The 23339-nt window shown below is 38.7% G+C and overlaps 2 protein-coding genes across 3 annotated transcripts in view; one reads left to right on the forward strand and one right to left on the reverse strand.

Moving 5' to 3' along the window:
- Positions 1–1140: 1140 nt before the first annotated feature.
- tmem167a (transmembrane protein 167A) lies at positions 1141–11673 on the reverse strand. The gene is made up of 4 exons (XM_067433113.1): positions 11565–11673; positions 10209–10318; positions 1729–1763; positions 1141–1646 (listed from the first exon to the last, which is right to left on the reverse strand). Exons 1-4 carry the CDS (start codon positions 11565–11567, stop codon positions 1576–1578), a joined length of 219 nt encoding a protein of 72 aa, XP_067289214.1. The 5' UTR covers positions 11568–11673; the 3' UTR covers positions 1141–1575.
- xrcc4 (X-ray repair complementing defective repair in Chinese hamster cells 4) overlaps positions 11620–23339 on the forward strand; it is a 67372-nt gene continuing 55652 nt past the window's right edge. Inside the window, exons 1-2 of one of the 2 annotated variants that reach the window (XM_067433112.1) lie at positions 11620–11765; positions 23153–23295. In XM_067433112.1, the coding sequence (XP_067289213.1) occupies positions 11761–11765; positions 23153–23295 (148 nt within the window). In that variant the 5' untranslated portion in view covers positions 11620–11760. The remainder of the gene's footprint in view (positions 11766–23152; positions 23296–23339) is intronic. The other variant, XM_067433111.1, reaches the window with a different exon arrangement.

Raw genomic sequence — 23339 nt, forward strand, 5'->3', positions numbered from 1 at the left:
GTCCAAAAATATCAAAAACTACGACTTAATTCAGGATTGTCTTCTCTTCCCTGTTTGTTTTCAATCCTCAAATAAAGATTCAAACGGTTATGAATCAGCATTCCGATCGCCAATGTCATGTGATTTCAGCAGTTTGATCTGAATCATGAATCAATACGCTGATTCACAACGGTTCAAATCTTTATTTGAGGTTTGAAAACAAACGCGGAAGAGAAGATAATGCTGAATAAAGTCGTAGTTTTCGTTATTTTTGGACCAAAATGTATTTTCGATGCTTCAAGAGATTCTAATGAACTAACTGATGTCACATACGGAAAACTTTTTTTTTTTCCCTTTCTGGACATGGACAGTATACTGTGTAAACACTTGGATACGCTCTCAGACTGAATATAAAATATCTTAAACTGTGTTCTGAAGATGAACGGAGGTCTAACGGGTGTGGAACGGCATCAATTTCATTTTTGGGTGATCTATCCCCATACATATCAGACATATCAGGGCCATTTTATGACTCACTGAAATACATTTCCAACAGTTCCTTTAAATTTGGGGGTGGAAAAACAGAAATCGTGATATGGCATAATGTGATTCGTACTTATTTTGTCTTGCACTGTTTTTTGCCTACTATATAGTAGGGAAGTATGTGATTTCAGATGTGGCCAAACAAAGCATTTGCACTCTAAAAAATGCTGGGTTAAGAACAACCCAAGTTGGGTTGAAAATGGACAAACCCAGAAATTGGGTTGTTTGAATAGGTCCATTCACTGGGTTCAAACAACCCAATTTCAGTATAATTATTCTTTTAAAAAACAGCTGAAGACATTTTTATTGAGACAAACTTTTAGGTAATTTTGGTACTGTTTTTTTTTTTTTTAACTGTTAAATTTGATATACTTTGTAAAGCACCTTGTGATTGTATCTGTGATAGGTGCTATATAAAGGTTACCTGGTGATTTGATTTTCATGGGAAGCAGATATCAAGCATATTTTTCCAACTTTCTATTTTTAACTAAAAATTTGAATATGCCATATTATAAAAATGGCTGATTTTACTTATTTGGCTGTATTGATTTATCATCATATCAGCTATCTGGAGCCATACTATTATTCTACTATACAGACAAGTCACAAAAATCAACATTTCTGTAATAAATTCATCTTTTAATGCAAACTTCGCCACATCTCCATGTAAAACAAAGAGTTAACAGATTCAATTTAACAAGAATGATATCAAGCACATCTATGTGCTTCGGATTTATCCTCCATGTCCCATAATAAAACTGTCAAGGACGAGCATTTTGGCTTCAAACATGTTACATCAGAACAGCTTTGGGTGCATGAGTCAATGACAACTGGAGCATCACCATGGAGACCATTAACAATTTGTATTTACAAAAATAAGTCCAGGAGGCTGAGAGACACTCAGGGTGTAGTTGCTTCCACATGCATTAACAGAAGCCCAGTTCTGCCCGAGATCGTCTGAATGTCTCCCATTCACACATGTTGTTCCCTGCTGTAGAATCTTGTAGCTGTTCTTGGAAATCATCTCTGCCTGCTCCAAAACCTCAAATGCCGCTACTCCGAAAATAAAATTGTGAAGGCCATGATGATACAGCAAAACGCCACATAAGGGCTTTTGCGCTCACCTGAAAGGTAATGTAAAAGATCCTTACCACCAGCATAATCAATCACACTACATGACATGGGAGCTTTTATGATGTCACTTACCTATTCTTGCACATTTCCAGAATATTCCAAGAAATCTAAAGGCAAAAGGAACTTAAGGTTAACAGATATAGTATAAAACAATTCAAACTGAAATCATTTTAGCAACAGCAGCAGCTCTGCACTGTAAAAAAATATTAAGAAAAAAAGTTACCTGGTTGCCTTAAAATTTTGAGTTCATTGAAATTAAAATTTTGAGTTTATACAATGAACATTTTTTGAGATTCGACAGCCTTTATTAAAATATTATTAAAAGATTTTGTAAGCATATTGGGTAATTATGTGTGTTTTATTTCTGATGATGCAGTGAAACATGCCAAATAGTGCTATTTTCATGATTTATCACATTTTTTATGTGGTTCAGATACAAAAATATTTTGAGTTTCTATTTATTAAACTAATTTCCTTCATTGAATCAACTCAAATTTTTAATTTCAATAAACTCAAAATTTTAAGGCAACCAGGTTACTTACTTTTTTAAGTTAAACCAACACAAAACAAAAAGATTTTACAGTGTGGGAACTGTCCACTGACTTTACTAAAAAAATAATAATAATACAAATTCAAAAATATTATAACATGCAACATTTGCATACACTGTAAAAAATGTTATGATCAATAAGTTATGACCACATTTTTTTAAATGACTTTAACTCATCAAAATAAGTTGAAACCAGATTCAACTCCTTTTTTCAAAAGTCAGTTTAATGTAATTTAAGTTGAAATGACTTAAACAGACAAGTTGATTGTACTTAATTTATTTAAGGCTGCAACTTTTTTAACTCTTAAGAATATCAACTTTTTTAAGTATATCAAAAGTTATATGCACTCTACAGAAATGTCAAAAGACAACTGCGCTCTCTAGAGAAGTTTGTCCGTTTAGGGCTGCGGTAGAAACATGACAGCTCAACAGCTTCACAGTAAGGGGGAACTCGCGGTGTATAGAAATTTCTCATTCTAATAAAAACATAACGGTTCATCATATAAGGTCTTTATACATCACTGAAAACATAGTTATGTTTATTATATTGCATTTCTATCAATAGAGCCTCATGAATAATACTACACACTGCACCTTTAAGAGCTACGGTAGCATGACCCACTAGCGGTTAGCTGGAGCAACACTCTCAAATTGGGCCAATTATTTTGTAACCGATTTTAAAAAAGTATGAACAGTCTTAAAGAAAACATTTTTATGTCTAACTTGTAAGACTAGTGCTGGATTTCATAGCTTAAAATAAACATTGACGAGTTAAAGAAAAAAGCAGTGGGCCGCAGTCTGCTGGATGCTTGTGTAGGAAGCGTGAAGCACAAGATTACAGGGGGCAGAACTAGATGACTGACGAGATTCACAGGGCCTGAAATGTCATAACAGACGCCTGACGAGACGGAGATCTACGAGCAGACGGGCATCTGGCATGAACAGAAACAACAAACAGGGGTCAGTGAGAACATCCACTGTCAACAGTCTGCCAAAAGAGCCCCGGGAATAAAACCTGGCCCTGTTTCCCCAAATTAAACAAAGCCTTAAGGGGTTAGTTCACCCAAAAATTAAAATGATACCATGCACAATTTGCTTACCCTCAAGACATCCTAGGTGTATGTGACTTTCATCTTTCAGCCAAACACAATCAGAGTTATATTACAAAATATCCTGGCTCTTTCAAGCTTTAAAATGGGAGTGAATGGTACCTTAGATTTAGAAGCCCAAAAAAGTGCATCATCCATCATAAAAGTCATCTATATGGCTCCAGGGGGTTAATAAAGGCCTTCTGAATTGAAGCCATGCGTTGTAATATATATATATATATATATATATACACATATATATATTAGGACCGGGACTTTAACGCGTTAATTAAGATTAAAGGGGGGGTGAAATGCTGTTTCATGCATACTGATCTTTTTACACTGTTAAAGACATGGAATCCCATACTAAACATGGACAAAGTTTCAAAAGTTAAGGTGGACGTTTGATGGGAGTATTTCTTTGTCAAAAATACTACTTCCGGTTAGTCATAAGTTTCGGCAAGTTTTTTGCGATCATGCGTCCCCATTGACGTTAGTGGGGGCGGAATTTCCTTGTATGGGCCTTACGGACAATTCTACCGGAAGCGTGTGAGAGAGAGAGAGGGAGAGAGCGAAAGCAACAGGCTATGCCCATCAAAGCGCTCGTAGGCTGCGCTGCACAGGTAATGTGCACAATTAACAATGACATCAAAAAGTGCGTTTTTGGTTGCCAGACCAAGACAGTCCTGCACAGATTCCCCCAAAACCCCGCGGTAAGGCAACAGTGGATGTAATTTGCTTTTCCGGATCAGCAACTGAGTTGCGCGAATGTTTATATCTGTTCGCTGCATTTCGGTGCCGACTGTTTCACAAGGCCCAGCTCGACGCCGGATTTTCCAATAGCCTAATGCTGAAGGATGGAGCAGTCCCAACGTTAGAACCGCGGGCGGTGAGTTAGACTGCTTCAAATGTCTGTGTCTATGCTCATCAAGTAGCCCAAACATGATCACGTATAGTTACTATATATATTACTATATATAGAAATTGATCAATGGAGCATGCGATGTGTAGTGCGTGTACATTTGTTTAGCTGGCCACTATATGTGTAACTTTATGTTTGTGTATTGTAAAAGCACTCAACAATACACAAAGAGGGGGGAAATATGTTGAACTAAATAAGCACGCTTCTTCATTCAAATGCGCTACTATTCCGTGTCTATCTATGTAAACACTAACTTAACCTGTCTACACAAACCACGCGTAAACACACACACACGTGCACAACTGCACTTCCCACATGTACACCTTCAAAGACAAAAATACGACGATATAATTCAAGTATAAATATGTAAATAACACAAGCCGCTAAGCATATTATATAGTTAGTGTATATCGTACCACATAGAGACGTCCTGCTCTAGTCGTTTTTGCTGCTGCTCCTGTTCAACTGCAGCCTCTGGGTCTGATTCCGGATCATAGATGTATGGCTGTATCTGATTAAAAGCCATATTTTTATTTTGAATAAAGTTTTTTTCCCGCTGTTAGGGATGACGCACTCGACTCAACACAATAGCAGCGCGCTGCTGCACACGTCATTATTTAGCTCCGCTCACACGACACGCCCCCACCCGCTCGGCTTTTTTCGGAAAGACTCGGAACAGCGCATCTTTCTTATATAATTATAAAAAAAATAAAGACTTTTCGGAGATATGCAGGATGCAATGCTACTCTATAGGTACTCAAGATTGACATGACACTGACTGAAACTGAGTGTTTCACCCCCCCTTTAATTAATTACGTGACTTTAACGCGTTAATTAAGATTAATTAATTACGTGACTTTAACGCGTTAAAGTCACGTAATTAATTAATCTTAATTAACGCGTTAAAGTCACGTAATTAATTAATCTTAATTAACGTGTTAAAGTCACGTAATTAATTAATCTTAATTAACGCGTTAAAGTCCCGGTCCTAATATAATTAATTACGAAAAAAAAATTTTTTTACCACACTTATTTTTGCACCGCGGAACGTTTTTCAATGAATGAGTTTCGACGGACCGATTATACTGGAACACCAACTAGCGCTCGCTCCGGAGTCACGACAACAACAAACCAGGGGTGCGTCTCAATCAGCTCCCTAGTTCAGTAGTCAGGGCACTGATCAGGGAGTCAGCCCATTGACTTATGTCCTGACTAGGGAACTAGGGAGCTGATTGAGGCGCAGGGCATGAGTGAACATGAACGAAGAAGCTGATGAGACCGCTTTGCTTGGCCCCCCGTGGATGGGAAATTTTGTTTTAAAAAACGAAAGAATGGAAGCGTCGTCAAGAGCATGGTTGTGAGCAAGCTATACAACAAGGAATTTGCGCATCACCGCAGCACATCGAGCCTCAAATATCACAAATATGCTTTTGCTACACTTAATGGCAAACATTGCGCTGGTCTGCTGGACTAAAATAAATAAACCATATTTTGTTGATTAAGCTTATGTATTCAGTCATTATTCCATGGTATACTAAAAATACATGTGAAAAATTACTTCTCATTGTTCTCAGGCCAAATATTTACATGCAATTAAAATGCGATTCATTTCGATTAATTAATTACAAAGCCTCTAATTAATTAGATAAATTTTTTTAATCGAGTCCCGGCCCTAATATATATATCTTTATAAACTATACTGACTGGCTTCCGGTAATGGCTGTGAACTAACCCTTTAACGCACTTCTCCAGAAAGCAGCCTCTAGGTTTCACACCCCTGATGTTCGATGTCCTCTCACCCGATCATTTACTTTGTGAGCTGCCAGTTTCTGCCCATGAGTACTTCTTCAGTATAAGTGCCAAAATGGACATGTCATCGAGAAAACAAACAGTTACCGGTAACAAACAAGGCTCAGTTGTGCGCAGTTTGAGGGGGTGCCGGTGTGAAAACCATTACTTTAAACTGAAGCAACTCCAGCTAATTTGTCTTGGATAACGCATATGTTTGTTGAGATCGGATCGCTGGATGTGAATTATCTCCTTCATTTCCTGATCCTGTCACCTGAAGTCCAAACATGTGGCGAACATCTTGCTGCTCGAGTTCGACATTCGAAGATGACTTCATTTCAAAGTCCATCTCCCCAATACAAACAATGACACTGAATTTAGATTAAATTAATTATGGATGGAATATAATAAAGGATGTTTTATTGTAAAATAGGGAGTAGATTTCTGTTCACTTTTTGGCCCCAAGAAAAAAAAAATCCTGATTTTTTCCCTCCTGGAAATTAAAGCCCCTTTTATGTTATTTTAAAGGTTTCTAATTTTGTTTTGAAGGTATCCTGCAATAAGGTAAAACACTTGAATTTTTGTTTAATATACATTGCAGCATCACTTCTTTTCACTCTGTTGTGATTGGTCTACTCTGCTCTGATTTGTCAGATGGCCCAGTCTCTAGTGATTGGCCTAATCTGCTCTGCTGTGTTTGGTCTACTCTGCTCTGATTGGTCAGATGGCCCAGTCTCTAGTGATTGGCCTAATCTGCTCTGCTGTGTTTGGTCTACTCTGCTCTGATTGGTCAGATGGCCCAGTCTCTAGTGATTGGCCTAATCTGCTCTGCTGTGTTTGGTCTACTCTGCTCTGATTGGTCAGATGGCCCAGTCTCTTTTGATTGGCCTACTCTGCTCTGCTGTGATTGGTCTACTCTGCTCTGATTGGTCAGATGGCCCAGTCTGCTGTGATTGGTCTACTCTTCTCTGGTACCACTTCCAGTACATGTAAAAAACAAACAAAAAAAAAACAACAATTTCCGCTCTGGACTTTCCTTAGCACTTGATACCAACAGTAACAGTGGCATCGGTTTGATCAATTCCAGTCCCCATCCTTTAGAAGTGCATGCAAAGTGGATTTTATTCAATTTACTCTTAATCAGGGACAGCAGTACACATTAATAATACATAAAATATGTAAAATGTGCCAGATTTAGCCAACACTGGCTAATTTTTTTATCCTTAGTCCATTGCTGTTGCTGTAGGCCTCTCACGGTAACTATTTTTTGTTGGGCAAAAGATTGTCACTGAAATAATTGTGGTGATATTGGCATTTTAAGACAATTTTATGCCATTGAATATATGATAATAATACAGCAACATAATAATGCAAGTAGACCTTCACACTTTTTAAATGACAATGAACTTAACTTTTAAGAATGTTCAAAAAAAATTGTTTTTTAAATAAATAATAAATTAATAAATACAAACACAAAAGGCACTTATATGGAGATTTTCCATATACAGATTTTGCCATGACCTTTTCTCAGTAAAATGAAGGAGTGGATTCTTGAGTCCACTGCTGATTCAATACATATCCTTTTGAGTGGTTTGTAATCAAGATATTAATCAATATTTTTTTTCATCTAAATATGAAATTATTTGAATGACTTTAAGCATATGATATGTAAGTAGTTACAAAATTCAGTCTTCTCACTAGAACGTGCTCTCTCCATGTTTGTGAGTGAAGCACATAACAGACGTTAAAACATATATTTACTCTTCTAGCTGACCATGACAGCCTAGGTCCCTCGGGTCACTTCAGCCTGTCTCCTACGTGACCAATTCTTAGTTCAAGAATTTACTTTACTTTTCATCTTCAGTCACTAGAGAATAATGACAAATACTGTCTGAACCTCTTACTGAGAGAAAGTACATCTTATAATTAAGTTTTGGGAAAGTTTCCTGATCAGAGCTAGAGCTTGACCAACTCCAACCTTGAAGAAGCCGTGTATTTGTGTGTGTCTGTATTGTTTGTTACAAGATGCGTTAGTGGGGTGAACAACCAACACCCAGGGGAGATGAAAAGACCATGTGACAGACAAACTGGAGTCTAGTAACTTAGTTTTGTGACCTCAATGGGTCACTTTGCACCCTCAATGGGTTACTTTGTGCCAAAGCTGGGGCCTTGGGAGTCATCCAGATAATCAATGAAGATATGCTTCTGACAACCCATATGTGGGATTTTCTAAGCCTTAACCAATCAGACTTTTGAATCCAACTTCTGCTGAAGAAAATGCAAACTATTCTTCTGTAAAATTTTCTTCAATTGATTGCATCTGACTTCTGTCTTCATTTATTATTACTGGTCAACTGGGACTTAACTGTATAATGTGGCATAAACCTATTTAGTCAGCCACCAATTGTGCAAGTTCTCCCACCTATAAAGATGAGAGAAGCCTGTCTTTTTCATCATAGGTACACTTTAACTATGAGAGACAGAATGAGAAAAAAAATTCCAGAAAATCATGGTGAAAAATAAGTATTTGGTCATCTACAAAAAAAGCCAAGATTTCTGCCTCTCACAGACCTGTAAATTGTTCTTTAGGAGGCTAATCTGTCCTCCACTCGTTACCTGTATTAATGTCACCTGTATGAACTTGTTATTAGTTGTCATATCATTGTTATCATAAAAGACACCTGTCCACAACGTCAAACAGTCAGACTCTAAACTCCACTATGGCCAAGACCAAAAAACTGTCAAAGGACACCAGAAACAAAATAGTCAACCTGCACCAGACTGGGAAGACTGAACCACACAGGGTACCTAGTGAATGACCTGCAGAGAGCCGTGACAAAAATAACAAAGGCTACCATCAGTAACACACTACACCACCAGGGGCTCAAATCCTGCTGTGCCAGACGTGTCCCCCTGCTTAAACCAGTACATGACTGGGCTCATCTGAAGTTTGCTAGAGAGCATTTTGATGATCCAGAAGAGGATTGGGAGAATGCTATATGGTCAGATGAAACAAAAAAATTAACTTTTTGGTAAAAACTCAACTTGTCGTGTTTGGAGGAGAAAGAATGCTGAGTTGCACCATATCTACTGTGGCAAAGTCTTTAATTTAGAAGTCAATTACTACAAATGTCGTGCACTTTGCAGACTTTTTACATTCACAAACAGCAATATTACACACCACATGAAGGGTAATATACGAATAAGCACAATAGGGGAACTTTAGTGTTTAAAAATGATAAAACAAAACAAGACCTATTTGGACAGCTTATTTAACTTTTAAATCACCTTGTGCTTAAAGCAAAAATACTTTCTTAAGTTAGTGTTGTCACGATACCAAAATTATGACTTCGATGCGATACCAGACTAAAATACCTCGATACTGATACTAAATCGATACTGGCAAAAAAAAAGAAAAATGATAATATAAAATTAAATTGCAAAAATGAATTACATACAGAAATTGAATTACAAAAATGCTAAATAATTTAATTTAAAACAACATTAGATAATGTTCTTTGTAAAAAATAAATAAATGGCCTACAGATGAAACCATCAAAGTTACACAAGTTGATCAGTCAAGAGCAGTGTGATCATTTGTCTTTTTGTAGTTTGAATGACAAATAACTGCTGTCCCTTTAAGACCTAACGCACGCATGGATCCTAAACACTGTTCCTGTTACTCATTCTTCCTGAACTGTTTCCGACTGTGTTTACGTTAATACTCTTCCAGATGTGCACTGAGAATTTTTTAAGTGTATTTGATCAATAATAAGCTGCAAAAAGAAGCAAATGTTTGCACTTGAATGTCAGAGGCGGCTTTATTACGGTGTGTGTGTGCGCTTCAGATGTGAGCGCGAAATCTGCGGGGATTAGTAGAATTATGTGCAATCCTGTGCGAAATTCAGACCGATCACACACTAACACTAACACACTGTCATGAGGAAAAATCCTGCAGAACGCGCTTGCCGTATTCAGAGGGTTAACCGGGCTGAGTGAGAATATGCGTGTGCGTGTCAACTCACTGTTGGTCGGAGAGGAGAGCGCAGCTGGTATCGATACTGTAGAAACTGAGTATCGTATTATTTCATATATTTCAGTATTGATACATATCGATATTTTTGACAACACTATCTTACGTGGCATATTTGTTTTAAAAAGGTAAGAATGTGTGCTATATAAATGCAGATCGCAGTAAACATACCCCGTTTTGTTCTTATCCAGCAGGCTGGGAGCGAGAGCTCGAATATAAGCGCAGGTGCAGATGAGCAGCAAGATAACCGTCAACAGACTCTGGAAATTAAATATGGCAGACTGCAAGAGAAACAGAGAGGAAATGAATCATTATTTATCACTTAACTTGACAACTAAACTTGCACTGGGCAAAACCATGACATTACACCAAACCATGATTTTTATAGTATGCATTCACTCTGAGGCAAGTGTTGAGTACATAGTAGTTTTTGATAAATAAATTAAAAAATATTGCAGTGAATCTAGTCATAGGCATAGCAGTAGACAGAAAATGAATTCTAGCAGAGCATTTACAACGTCTGTTATGACATCTTGCACATGATTTACCATATTTAGATTGACTGCAGTTTATAGATAATAACCATACTTTTACAAATTGAGAACTTATTTGATTTAATTGTTTGATTTTTACACCTGATTTAATTGAGGAATTTGACATACGCTATAAATCCCCTTAAAATAAATTCCAACCAAATAAATGTGATTTATAAAAAGTTTATTTGTGACATAACTTTCATCTTATTTTTTTAATTATTTTTTTGTGTGTGCCAGAAATCACTTTTGTTCATTTAAAGTGTTAATTTCATCAAGTCACCAAGTCAGCAAAATGTAATATATTTTAAAATGTAATTTATTCTATTGAGAGTAAAGCTTAATTTCCAAAATAGTAGAGTATCAATTTTGTATAGTATAATTTTGAAAAAAAAAGTATATATGCATCCGTGTGTGTGTGTGTATATATATATATATATATATATATATATATATATATATACACACACACACACACACACACACACACACACGTATATATGTGTATGTATGTGTTTGTATATATATATATATATATATATATATATATATATATATATATATATATATATATATACTGCATAAATACTACTTAATTGTCAGAAATGAGTTCTCATTTGGTGACTTAAGTTGACTTGAGTTCAACGCCCATGTTCTCAATGCCACATCACAGTCTCTCATCTCAGACTGAAAACCGTCAAAGGTGAACTCAACAAACCTCAACCGTGACAGTTCAGTGTTGTGTAGAACAGAACGACACTAACACAGGTCGCAGATTCACTGCATTCATCAACACGACCAGCTGCTTCTGTTGTTTATATTCCTACAGCACATTTCACTTCTGCTGCCATCGGTTTCATTTTCACTGCACCGTGGGCAGATGTATCGCTACATCAGACCGATTGCGTCGACATACCAGTCAATAAAATCTATCTGACGGCTCGTTTCTACTTCACTTCTATCAAACATTTCAAAATAACAGCTTTATACTCACCATCTTGATATCCCCGGCCAGCCACCTCACACTTCCGGTTTAGGATGGAAATGACGTCATTGGTACGGCAGCCTGGAAGCGCGAAGTGTCGAAAAACTGAATGACCAGAGAGGAAATGAAAGCAACTTCTGCTGCAGGAGTGTGTGTTAGTTTGAACTAAAACTCATTTAACACACAACATCAGTTCCGTCTAGGGATGAGGTGAGACTTTGCATATGCAGGAAATGTGCCTGTTTATGTTAAATATGATGGTGTTCGTGTTCTCTGTTGAAATGCTGATAGTTTTCTTTCATAAACAAAACAAGCTAATATTCCTGCATCAGTCATAAAATGACGCACCTAAAAGATATAAACCAGCTAGAAACACGAGAAACGTAAATTGTCTGATTTAGCAGAAATATAACAGAAACATTGGCGAGGGTTTTGTTAAAAACATTTTATTGATCTTGAAATCTTGTTTTTGTTTTTATTCCTTTGATTCCCGTAGTTAGTATTATCGTCGTAAAATAACAATAACAATAATAATACACGTAAATATAATACAATTAAATTTATTGCAAATGTATTTTATTGCTACAATTTTGAATATATATATATATATATATATATATATATATATATATATATATATATATATATATATGCATGTACGTACTGTATACTGTATTATCTAATATATAAATATATTTTTATACAAATCAAATTTTCTTAATATATACATGTGTGTATATCAATATTGAATAATAATTATACACAATACACACATTATGTAAACACAAGCATTTATTTTGGATGCAATCAATTAATCACATCCAAAATAAAACTTTATATCCATGTGTGTGTATATATATACAGGGAGTGCAGAATTATTAGGCAAATTAGTATTTTGACCACATCATCCTCGTTATGCATGTTGTCTTACTCCAAGCTGTATAGGCTGGAAAGCCTACTACCAATTAAGCATATTAGGTGATGTGCATCTCTGTAATGAGAAGGGGTGTGGTCTAATGACATCAACACCCTATATCTGGTGTGCATAATTATTAGGCAACTTCCTTTCCTTTGGCAAAATGGGTCAAAAGAAGGACTTGACAGGCTCAGAAAAGTCGAAAATAGTGAGATATATTGCAGAGGGATGCAGCAGTCTTAAAATAGCCAAGGTTCTGAAGCGTGATCATCGAACAATCAAGCGTTTCATTCAAAATAGTCAACAGGGTCGCAAGAAGCGTGTGGAAAAACCAAGGCGCAAAATAACTGCCCGTGAACTGAGAAAAGTCAAGCGTGCAGCTGCCAAGATGCCACTTGCCACCAGTTTGGCCATATTTCAGAGCTGCAACATCACTGGAGTGCCCAAAAGCACAAGGTGTGCGATACTCAGAGACATGGCCAAGGTAAGAAAGGCAGAAAGTCGACCACCACTGAACAAGACACACAAGCTGAAACGTCAAGACTGGGCCAAGAAATATGTCAAGACTGATTTTTCTAAGGTTTTATGGACTGAGGAAATGAGTGAGTCTTGATGGGCCAGATGGATGGGCTCGTGGCTGGATTGGTAAAGGGCAGAGAGCTCCAGTCCGACTCAGACGCCAGCAAGGTGGAGGTGGAGTACTGGTTTGGGCTGGTATCATCAAAGATGAGCTTGTGGGGCCTTTTCGGGTTGAGGATGGAGTCAAGCTCAACTCCCAGTCCTACTGCCAGTTTCTGGAAGACACCTTCTTCAAGCAGTGGTACAGAAAGAAGTCTGCATCCTTCAAGAAAAACATGATTTTCATGCAGGACAATGCTCCATCACACGCGTCCAAGTACTCCACAGCGTGGTTGGCAAGAAAGGGTATAAAAGAAGAAAATCTAATGATATGGCCTTCTTGTTCACCTGATCTGAACCCCATTGAGAACCTGAGGTCCATCATCAAATGTGCGATTTACAAGGAGGGAAAACAGTACACCTCTCTGAACAGTGTCTGGGAGGCTGTGGTTGCTGCTGCACGCAATGTTGATAGTGAACAGATCAAAACACTGACAGAATCCATGGATGGCAGGCTTTTGAGTGTCCTTGCAAAGAAAGGTGGCTATATTGGTCACTGATTTGTTTTTGTTTGGTTTTTGAATGTCAGAAATGTATATTTGTGAATGTTGAGATGTTATATTGGTTTCACTGGTAAAAATAACTAATTGAAATGGGTATAAATTTGTTTTTTGTTAAGTTGCCTAATAATTATGCACCGTAATAGTCACCTGCACACACAGATACCCCCCTAAAATAGCTAAAACTAAAAACTAAAACTTCCAAAAATATTCAGCTTTGATATTAATGAGTTTTTTGTGTTCATTGAGAACATGGTTGTTGTTCAATAATAAAATTAATCCGCAAAAAAACTTGCCTAATAATTCTGCACTCCCTGTATGTATGTATATATATATATATATATATATATATGGAATGTCCTAAATGTATTAATTTCTTTTATTTTAATGCCAATGCCAGGTACCTATGGTATTTTGGTGGGAACCATGGTAAGTCCCATAGCAAGCTTTCATAAGGTTTAATGAGATATGATTTATTATAATGTAGATCGATCATATGTAAAAAGGCATGCTGCAGGTCTATGGATTATTACAGTTTTTTTAAACCCAAAAACTAAAGTGATGCCAAATGGAAAAGACATCGCATAAGGGACATCACATCCCATTTTCACATAAGGGTTATTCCATGTCAACTCAATCTGAGGTCCCCGGCTAACAATTGTGATAAGAGGAAAGCCAAGATGTTAAACGTCATGAATGTGTATTTATTAATTAATCCACTATTTTGCATGGCAATTTTCAAATACGAATTGGTACCAAATTACAGAGGGTAAAAAATGAAGTTGAAAGATGGCAGCATCATGATTTTACACAGACATTGGTTTATTAGTAATATCTGTTTACTTTAGAAATCTTTGTTGTGTTATATGCCATCGGTGATCAATTTGACATGGAATGACCGTGATGGAATGGGATGCATTATAATTTTTTTATCCTTTTGACAAGCACAAAAATGTTTACAGCTATTGAAATTACAATTCTTTTTATCTTGGTGCACAATGACATTTACAGTGATGTATTGATGTTTATGTAGCTGAGATATTTGTGGTCTGTGAAGTCATTTTATCATCACACCTATTTGATCACACTTAGGTGAATTGACTGACTGTTCCCTTTTTTTTTTTTTTTTACTTTTTTTTTAAATTAGCATTTTTCCCAGTATTAAAACTAGAAATTATGGGACTTTTCCCTTAAAAATAGGCTTGGTGAATTGATTCATTGTGTTTTGCATCTGACCACTGATGACTTTTAGGGAACAGGAGATTGATAGTACTCAATTCAGCTAGCCATAAATCTTTAGCTTTTAGTGGACTATGAATATCTCTATTCATGAGTGGATACATGGAAAACGTGTGGCTCATGCAGAAACAAGAAAAAAATCTGAAATATGCCAAATGTTAAGTGCAGAAAACTGTATTTTGGTCTGTAAGGTCAGGGTTTGGCTCATATTATATTTCTCATTGAAGTCAAAAGAACATTATTAAATATATATTATATTATTATACATTATTATATATATATATTTTTTTTAATATTATTTTTTACATTATTTATTAAACATGTTCACCCCAAATTATGTACTGTAATAAAAAAACATTCTCATTATTATCTCATTATTGTAATGCAAATAAATTATATTTGATGTAAACTTAAAGCATTTATACTTCGGTAGTATTTGTTGAATACAGATTTAAAATAAACATTATTATAATACATTGATAAAATAAAATAAAAATGTATTATAATTTGCAAGGGTTACATACATAGCCGATACGTTTCCTTCAAGTCAGTCACGTTCTATGTTTTATCAGAACGTTGCTGCCCCTTCCAGTGGCCTACTTAAGCCTCCTAATCCCCCCACACCTTGGGACGGAAGATGGGACAGGACTTACGTAAAGCAAGTCAGTCACTGCTGTTCTGCACTCAGTGACACTATTGGATAACACCTGGGCGCGTGCACATCCTGCACGAAGGGAGGTATCATGTGGAAGTTACACATATGGACTGACCAGTGCAACATATGGAAAATGCTTGCAGGTCCTCCCTACCCACTTGATGGAGGCCAATGTTACTCTGCTGACAACAAGGTCTCAAAGGGTGCTCTCTGCAGTGCCATAAACACAAGAGATAAGTAGCGAGATGATACAGAGTGCGAGATGGGTGGATTTAATCTCCTCACTCCCCTCAAGAACTTGACAATCAGATCATGCTTTCCCAGGGACTTACCATCAACTCTTCCTTCCTGACAAGATGTCTTTACAAGTAGACTCACTGGGAGAAACCTATACTTTGCGTAGGCCCTGTGGGCAGCTATGTGCCAGTGCATCCATGCTGAGTGTCCCCTAAGTCAGGAACTAAAACAACTGGCAGTGCAGCATGTCCGGGTTGGCAAACAGGTCCTGATGTGCCTGCAAAATCAGCTGGGCCACCTGGGGATGGACTCTCCACTCTCCTGGGAGTACTTGCTGTCGTGAGAGGTTGTCGGCTGCATGATTGAGGAGGCCCGGAATGTGAGTGGCGCGAAACAACTTTAGATGCTTCTCACGCCATAGGAAAAGATGGCGGGCGAGTTGTGACGTGCTATGGGAGTGTAGACCTCCTTGACGTTTGATGTACGTAGCGGCTGGAGTGCTGTCTGTATGGGCCAGTACGTGCCACGTTAACTTGAGGCAGCTCAGTGCAAGACGTACTGCTAACAACTTGAGGCAGCTGATGTGCATCCAAATGTGTGGCCCTTTCCACAGACGCGAGACTGCATGGCCGTTGTAAATGGCCCCACAGCCGGTGGCAGAGGCATCTGTGGAGACCACAGCATTCATTGACACTTATTTTAGGGGAACTCCTACCCATAGAAGGCCCTGACCATGGGCCGAAGGTTTGGCCATAGGCCGGGCTGATTGTCAAATTGAGCGTGCCACTCTGCCACCCCCATCTCGGGACTCGGCCATGAAGCCAGTGTTGATCGGGCCTCATATGAAGCAATCAGAGCAGTGTTACTGTGGCTGTGGATACCATATGCCTCAGGAGCCTCTGAAAATCTTTCAGTGGGGCGGCTGTCTTGCGTTCAAAGGAATTTAAGCATTTCATCACCGGCTGGAGACATTCCTCTGTGATACGTGCTGTTAGATGGATATAATCCAACTCCATACAGAGAAAAGTGATCCTCTGCACGGGATAAAGTTTGCTCTTTTCCCAGTTGTTCTGTTGACTCAACTGGCTGAGGTGACTGAGCACAATCTCCCTGTGTTCGCACAACTGGTCTCTATACTGGCCCAGTGTGAGCCAGTCGTTGAGGTAGTTGAGGATGCAAACACCACGTTCCTGGGAACAATGCCTGCCTCTGTGACCTTCGTGAAGTAGTAAGGTGACAGGAACAGCCCAAGGGTAGGAGCTTGTACTGGTATGCCCATCCCTCAAACGCAAAGTGCAGGAACAGTCTGTGTCGAGGGAGAATTGAGACATGAAAGTATGTGTTCTTTAGGTCAATCCCTGCAAACCAGTCTTCATACCGGTTGGAAGGACCGGCTGCGATCCCTGTCCGTATCACAGGAGCACCCTCGTTCGGGTGAACCGAATGCCCCTGAACTTGGGGGAATGCTGGGTGAACTGAATCACATCGCTGAGTCTGATGGTGCGGCTGAGCCAGTGGGAAAGGCTGGGAAGTATTAGCCAGACACTGTACCATCAGGACCAACAGAACCACAGATGTACCCGCAGTGGGGCAGCGAGGTGGAAGGCAGGGACCCGACTCGTACAGCATGGGGACCTGAAGTGCGGTCTGACTGTGTGTTCACACCGCCAGCGGTGGCGTCACTGTGGACATAAGTCATTCATTTTCAATGGAAGCTGGTGGTGAGGTCCGGCAAGACCGGTGGAGCGTGTCGTGGATGATTTGGGCGTCAGAGAGAGTTGAAATCAGCTCAACTTTATGGTAATGAGCTATGACGTGGTTCGGCGGCAACCAATTGGACTGTAGAAGTGCTCCGCTTAAGAGAAATCCAGAGCACGCAGGGCTGTAAACTTTGGTTCTGACCACTTTAGTTCCCTGGCAAAATGAAGAGAAGTTGATCCTTGCTGTGCGGGTTTCCCTATCATTTATGACGTGATCATTCATAGTGATGTGTAATTTGTTAAGAAGGCACGCTACATTATTTTATAGGCGCTAGAACGCTTGTTTTTCAGCGGGAATGCAATTCATTCAAAGCACATTGTGTGTGCGGTGCAACACTTACCTCCTTCCATGACTGGGCAGGGGGTGTAGGAGGAGGCCTCTTCCCTACGTGCTCGATGCATGCACTGTTGCCCACTGCCGATGTGAGAAAGTGCTGAGGGTGGCGAGGCATTGCATCGCTCACCGGCAAGAATGCTCTCTAAAAATGAAAAGGAAAGGAAACAAAAGATTTTCCATTCAGCCCTCCTCCAGGGGAGGTAGTGTTATGGTCACCATATCCTGGAGAGCTGTCGCAACCATCTCTGGGTGTCCTGTCTCAGAGATGCTTGTACTTCCGCTTCCTGGATGAAGGCTGCTTTTGAGGCTTAGCGGGAGCGGACAATGCTCGGGCAGGCTGTGTCGGATCACCTTTGTCTGCTTTTGGGCACCCGAGAACTGCTGGGCAAAGATCTCAACTGCATCGATGAAAAGGCTGGCTTAGCAAATGTGTGAGTCCAGGAACCGTTATTTATCGGTCTTCTCATGTCTGCCAGGTTTAGTCAGAGATGGTGCTTTTGGACCACAAGTGTGGACATCGCGTGGCCAATTAAATTTGTGGTGACTTTCTACGGGGCATGGGGGAGGCCTCCACTCAAGCCTGACACTCTCAGTGGCCCAAGATAACATAGCCATCAATTCTGGATCAGGCTTGGGCAACGCCACTCTCCCAGAAGGAGGCAATGCAACCAAGTCTTCATCTCTAGATGACTGAAGCCTCCCCTCCAATGCAGCGATCAACATTGGTTCATCAGCAGAAGCCCCAAATGAAACTATTGGCTGACTGTGAGAGGAACCAGCACACTCTGCTGGAAGCTCCACCGCCTGGGATGTGCAAGAGGAGTGAGTGGGCCACTGAGGTCATCTTGGCTGGGATTGTCTGTGATCCTCTGATCACTCTGGCTTTTCGCCGAAGTAGCCCTCTTTTGGACCAGAAGAGGAACTAGATTGGGGCATAGGTAAGGGGTCCAATTGTGACCGTCACTTGGTAAAAGGGAACGGCCGTATCCAGAATGCATGGGTGGAATGACATTTTGAAAAAGATGCAGTGTCACACCTGTGTATTTTTTTTACTGAAATATGCTTTCCTATTACAGGGCTGAAGCACATAGCGAACAGGCCGCGGCAATAAAACAGAGAATCGTGCAGCCTGTTGTATGCACCCCCTCAGTCAGGAAATGACCTCACTGAACCTTCTCAGCTGTATAACAGCGTTCGTTGAAAATGGCCTTCTCGCTAGATTGCTGTGAAAACAGCTGTTTTTGAGCTGTCAGTAAGCTTGCGACCAACGCTGTCTTGTGCCGTCACACCAACACTGGCAAAGAACAAGAGGCTTCTTCCTAAAGACACTTTTGTAGTCGACATTCTCAGGAGACTGCAAAACACTCTGTCCATTCGTCTCCGAAGCAAAAGACAAAGGTGCGTGCATTTGCTTCTGTATTTATCCCCGCTCTGTGAGGCATGGCATGAGTTGTAAATCTTGCAAGCCTGTGTTCATTGGCTCATTTAATTTAAACTCAAAGGTGATTGGGCTCATATACGATTCCCTATAACGTTGGCTCCAATGCAATGTCGAATGTGACCGACTGAAAGGGAACTGTGTTTAAATTGTGATTATTTGTGCAGCCCTAATCTTCACCCTTGAGATACCTCATTTAGTTTCCACCACTGTGCAGAAAATAACTTTTTTTCTTTTCTTTTTTTTTTCTCAGGGTTACTTGTGCGCATTTCATAAGAGGAGATGATTGTCAGTGTAGAATGTCGGTCTTGTTTAGACAAGAGGGTTTTGTTGAATTGCTCTTGACCATCTGTGATGGAGCGCTTTAGTATGGAATGTGTCTTAATTACACCTCAGTCAGTGTCGTGCAGAAGCTCTCACATGTATTATTAAGAAACCAATAATCTCTCATGACTAGTGTTAGTATGACCCAGACCTTCATGATTACAAGTAACTCCTGTCAAGTTTTTGTCTGTTTTAAAATATTACAGGCTTACAGGCATTAAAAAAAAATCTGCGCTTATGAACTTTCTATTAATCAAAGAATTTTGAAAAAATAGAAAAGGTATCATGGTTTGCAAAAATTTGTGACATTTTCAATACGGGATGTAAATAATGACTAACTCACAATTCTGACTTTATAACTCGCATGCGAGTTTATATCTCAGAAATCTGACTTTTCTTAGAAATTTTAAAGTCCAATTCTGAGGAAATTTTTTTCCTCTCAGAATTGAAAGTTAATATCTCAGTTCTGACCCGCAATTGCGAGTTGTAATGCCAGAATTATGAGATTTATTTTATGTATACTCACACATTTTTTTTGCTTGGGATGGTGGGACAGCCTAACTGGACTAGCCAGCAGACAATTCATTGCACAGCATCTCAAATGTTGGTTTCATCATTAATGCTTGAGCCAAAGTATGTCCTCAAAATGGTTGGGTATAGTTTATCACCACAATGGCCCCTTCCTAATTCCTTATCTCCTCTCATTCCCAAATCCTATGTATGGAAAGTGACTTGGGATATGCTTCACCACCTTCTTGAAGAACAGCTTTCTCTCATCCACCATTACCTAGGCCAGCCAGACGCCGCTGAAAAGATAGTGGATGTGTCAGACATTTTCTGGATGGGAGTATGGTACATAAAACTAGTTTTGTTTGGATAAAACATGGCTGTGGATAAATGTTTGGGTAATTAGATTAAACTTCTTGGGAAGTGAGCCATGTACAAACTTTTCACCCCAACCTCTTAGCTTCCCAGTCACATCTTCAGGGAATTCTTTGTCTTATTTGTCAAATCCTTATTTCTCATATTTCTATAGGCTTTGCTTCATCTGTCATTACTGAGAACAAAAAATCACCTCTGTGCAGATGTTACTGTAGCTAATGAATGGCTGTCCTGTTCCCTTGGTTCTTCAGATACGGCTGTGCGATTGCAGTTTGACCAAAAGTCATGTCAAAAATAGCAACAATTGGTTGTAATGTGTGACGGGGCGGAAACAGATGTTAACTGTTAATTGACGGCTTTGGACACATTGATTATCAGGTTGACAAGCGAGCTGAAGTCAGTTGACAAAAATATAGTGCATGTTGTCCTTCACCTTTCCCCTCGCCGCTGCACATTGTCAGTTCTGACCCTGAGAGGTCAGATGTTTCTCACACATCACTCACTGGATATTGCTGACTCCTGTAAGGTCTGCATCCACACCCATTAATGGCCAACCAGTATCTAGAAAGCAGGGTGGCCGATAATGAGGCATACAATGGATTTTGCAGACTTCAACAAAGTTCTTCAAGTTTTCTGACCTTTGCCATTGTCATTTTTGACTAGTTTATTCAAGTTTCTAACCATCAAGAGTATAGTACTTTCCATTCATACACACATTTTACATTGTTTAAAGGGCATAATCCACCCAAAAATGAAAATGTGTGTCCTTATTCAAGTCTCATCGATTTTTTATTTATTTAGTACTTTCAAGCATATTTTATCTTATTTAAATATTTTCCATGTAAATTCCATAGGTTTTTCAGAAATATTCAGTGACTATAGTGGTAATATACAGTTCTGGAAAATATTAAGAGACCACTTAACATGGTCTTGGAACATGGGATTTCTCAATGTTAAGTGGTCTCTTAATTTTTTTCAGAGCTGTATTAAATTTTTTTTTTTTTTAATGTAAATATAATGCATATTTTAATTGAAATATTTGAAATAATATATTTATTAAATGTATATAATAATGATGATAATAATAATAATAATAATAGAATTAAAGATTTTTTACATATATTAAATAATTCATGCATAGTATACACATTAAATTACTATACAAATGCAATGTATTATAAATAAAATGGTGTGTGTGTGTGTGTGTGTGTGTGTGTGTGTGTGTGTGTGTGTGTGTGTGTGTGTGTGTGTGTGTGTGTGTGTGTGTGTGTGTTTTAATAATATTTTACTTATTTTCATTTTGAAATATTTTAATTATAATATACAAATATTTTATTCTAAAAAATGATAATACAAAATTAATTTTATAACTATTAATTTAAAAAGTAAAAAAATCTATAATTATTATTATTATCTATATTATTATGATTATTATGCAATCAAATATACATATGATAAACAAAATTGTTCAAATTAACCATCTTGATTCTCCTTTGCTCTGACATGCACTGTGAGCTGTAAGGTCTTAAATAGACAGGTGTGTGGCTTTCCTAAACAAGTCCAATCAGTATCAAACACAGCTGGACTCAGATGAAGGCGTAGACTCATCTCAAGGATGATCAGAAGAAATGGACAGCACTTGAGTTAAATATATAAGTGTCACAGCACGGGGTCGAAATACTTAGGACAATGTGATATTTCAGTTTTTCTTTTTAAATAAATCAGCAAAAATGTCAATAAGTGTGTTTTTCTGTCAATATGGGCTGTTGTTAGCCTAGAAATCTAGACGCCCCCTAGCGGCAGCAAATCTAATCTGCCCGCGAGTGTAGTCTAGCAACTCTCAATACCCTTCTGAGCTGTAAACGCCAAACTCTTGTTCAGTATAGTGTTTCGAGGGGGCACTTGTTAGGACCCCCTCGAAAACGAGATGGTACATCTCCAGGGGTTAATCCTATTAATAAATTTCAATATATTTGTCGGGCCAATCACATCGTGTATAGAGTCGGTGGGCGGGGCCATAATGATGACGGCCGAGTTGAGCTTGCGTGCTTCTAGTAAACACAGAAACTGACGAACGGCGGTCTTTCGAATCAGCTTTGACCGCAACTCTGGAAGACTTGGAGTTAAGCTTTTCTCTGAGAAAAGAACAAAGAACGGCACTGAAGTCATTCTTAAAAAGGGAAGATGTGTTCTGAGTTTGAACGGATACGGCGAATGTTTAATCTGTCAACGAGCTCCGTTTCACCTTCGTTGCTCTGGTTTGTGGTAGCGCTATCCTATCGCGTGCAGAGGGAGTTTGAAAGACAAATGTTTATCCCCTCCCTCGGATTGAGCCCTGTCAATGGTGAGTTTCCAGACCAAACATCTTGATGTGGGTCTGGCTTGTCAGGGTAGGGTGCTGTGTGTACATTTATAGAAAAAATGTTTACTTCAAGGATTTTAGCAAATGGCTGCAATATAACAAGTGAAAAATGTAAGGGGGTCTGAATACTTTCCGTACCCACTGTATATTTATACTTTTGAAGTTGTTGAATTATGTTAATTTTCTCAAATGTAATGAATGTTATATGCTGTGTTAATTTTCTTTGTGTTTCAGCTCTGTGACGTTATTATGGTCATTTTTTTCTGCAGGTGTCATAGCACTAGCGTGCGTCAGATCTCCATTTCCTCAGAGCCTCATCGCACAATCTTTCTCAAGCTAGAGTGGGCTAAGGATCTTGGATCTGGCTTCATAATCCTTCTGTCCGATGGCGTCTCTGCGTGGAGTGGTGAAGGTAAGATTAAATGACATCGACATCCTTCAAAACTGTCCTGATGA

Source organism: Pseudorasbora parva, chromosome 23 (assembly GCF_024679245.1).
Source record: "Pseudorasbora parva isolate DD20220531a chromosome 23, ASM2467924v1, whole genome shotgun sequence".
Classification (NCBI taxonomy): Eukaryota; Metazoa; Chordata; class Actinopteri; order Cypriniformes; family Gobionidae; genus Pseudorasbora; species Pseudorasbora parva.

Coding starts and splice junctions, on each gene's coding strand:
- tmem167a (XM_067433113.1), bottom strand. Junction 1,764..10,208: donor CTGGATAAGAACAAAACGGG/GTATGTTTACTG, acceptor TTTTGCCTTTAG/ATTTCTTGGAATATTCTGGA. Junction 1,647..1,728: donor CTGGAAATGTGCAAGAATAG/GTAAGTGACATC, acceptor ATTACCTTTCAG/GTGAGCGCAAAAGCCCTTAT.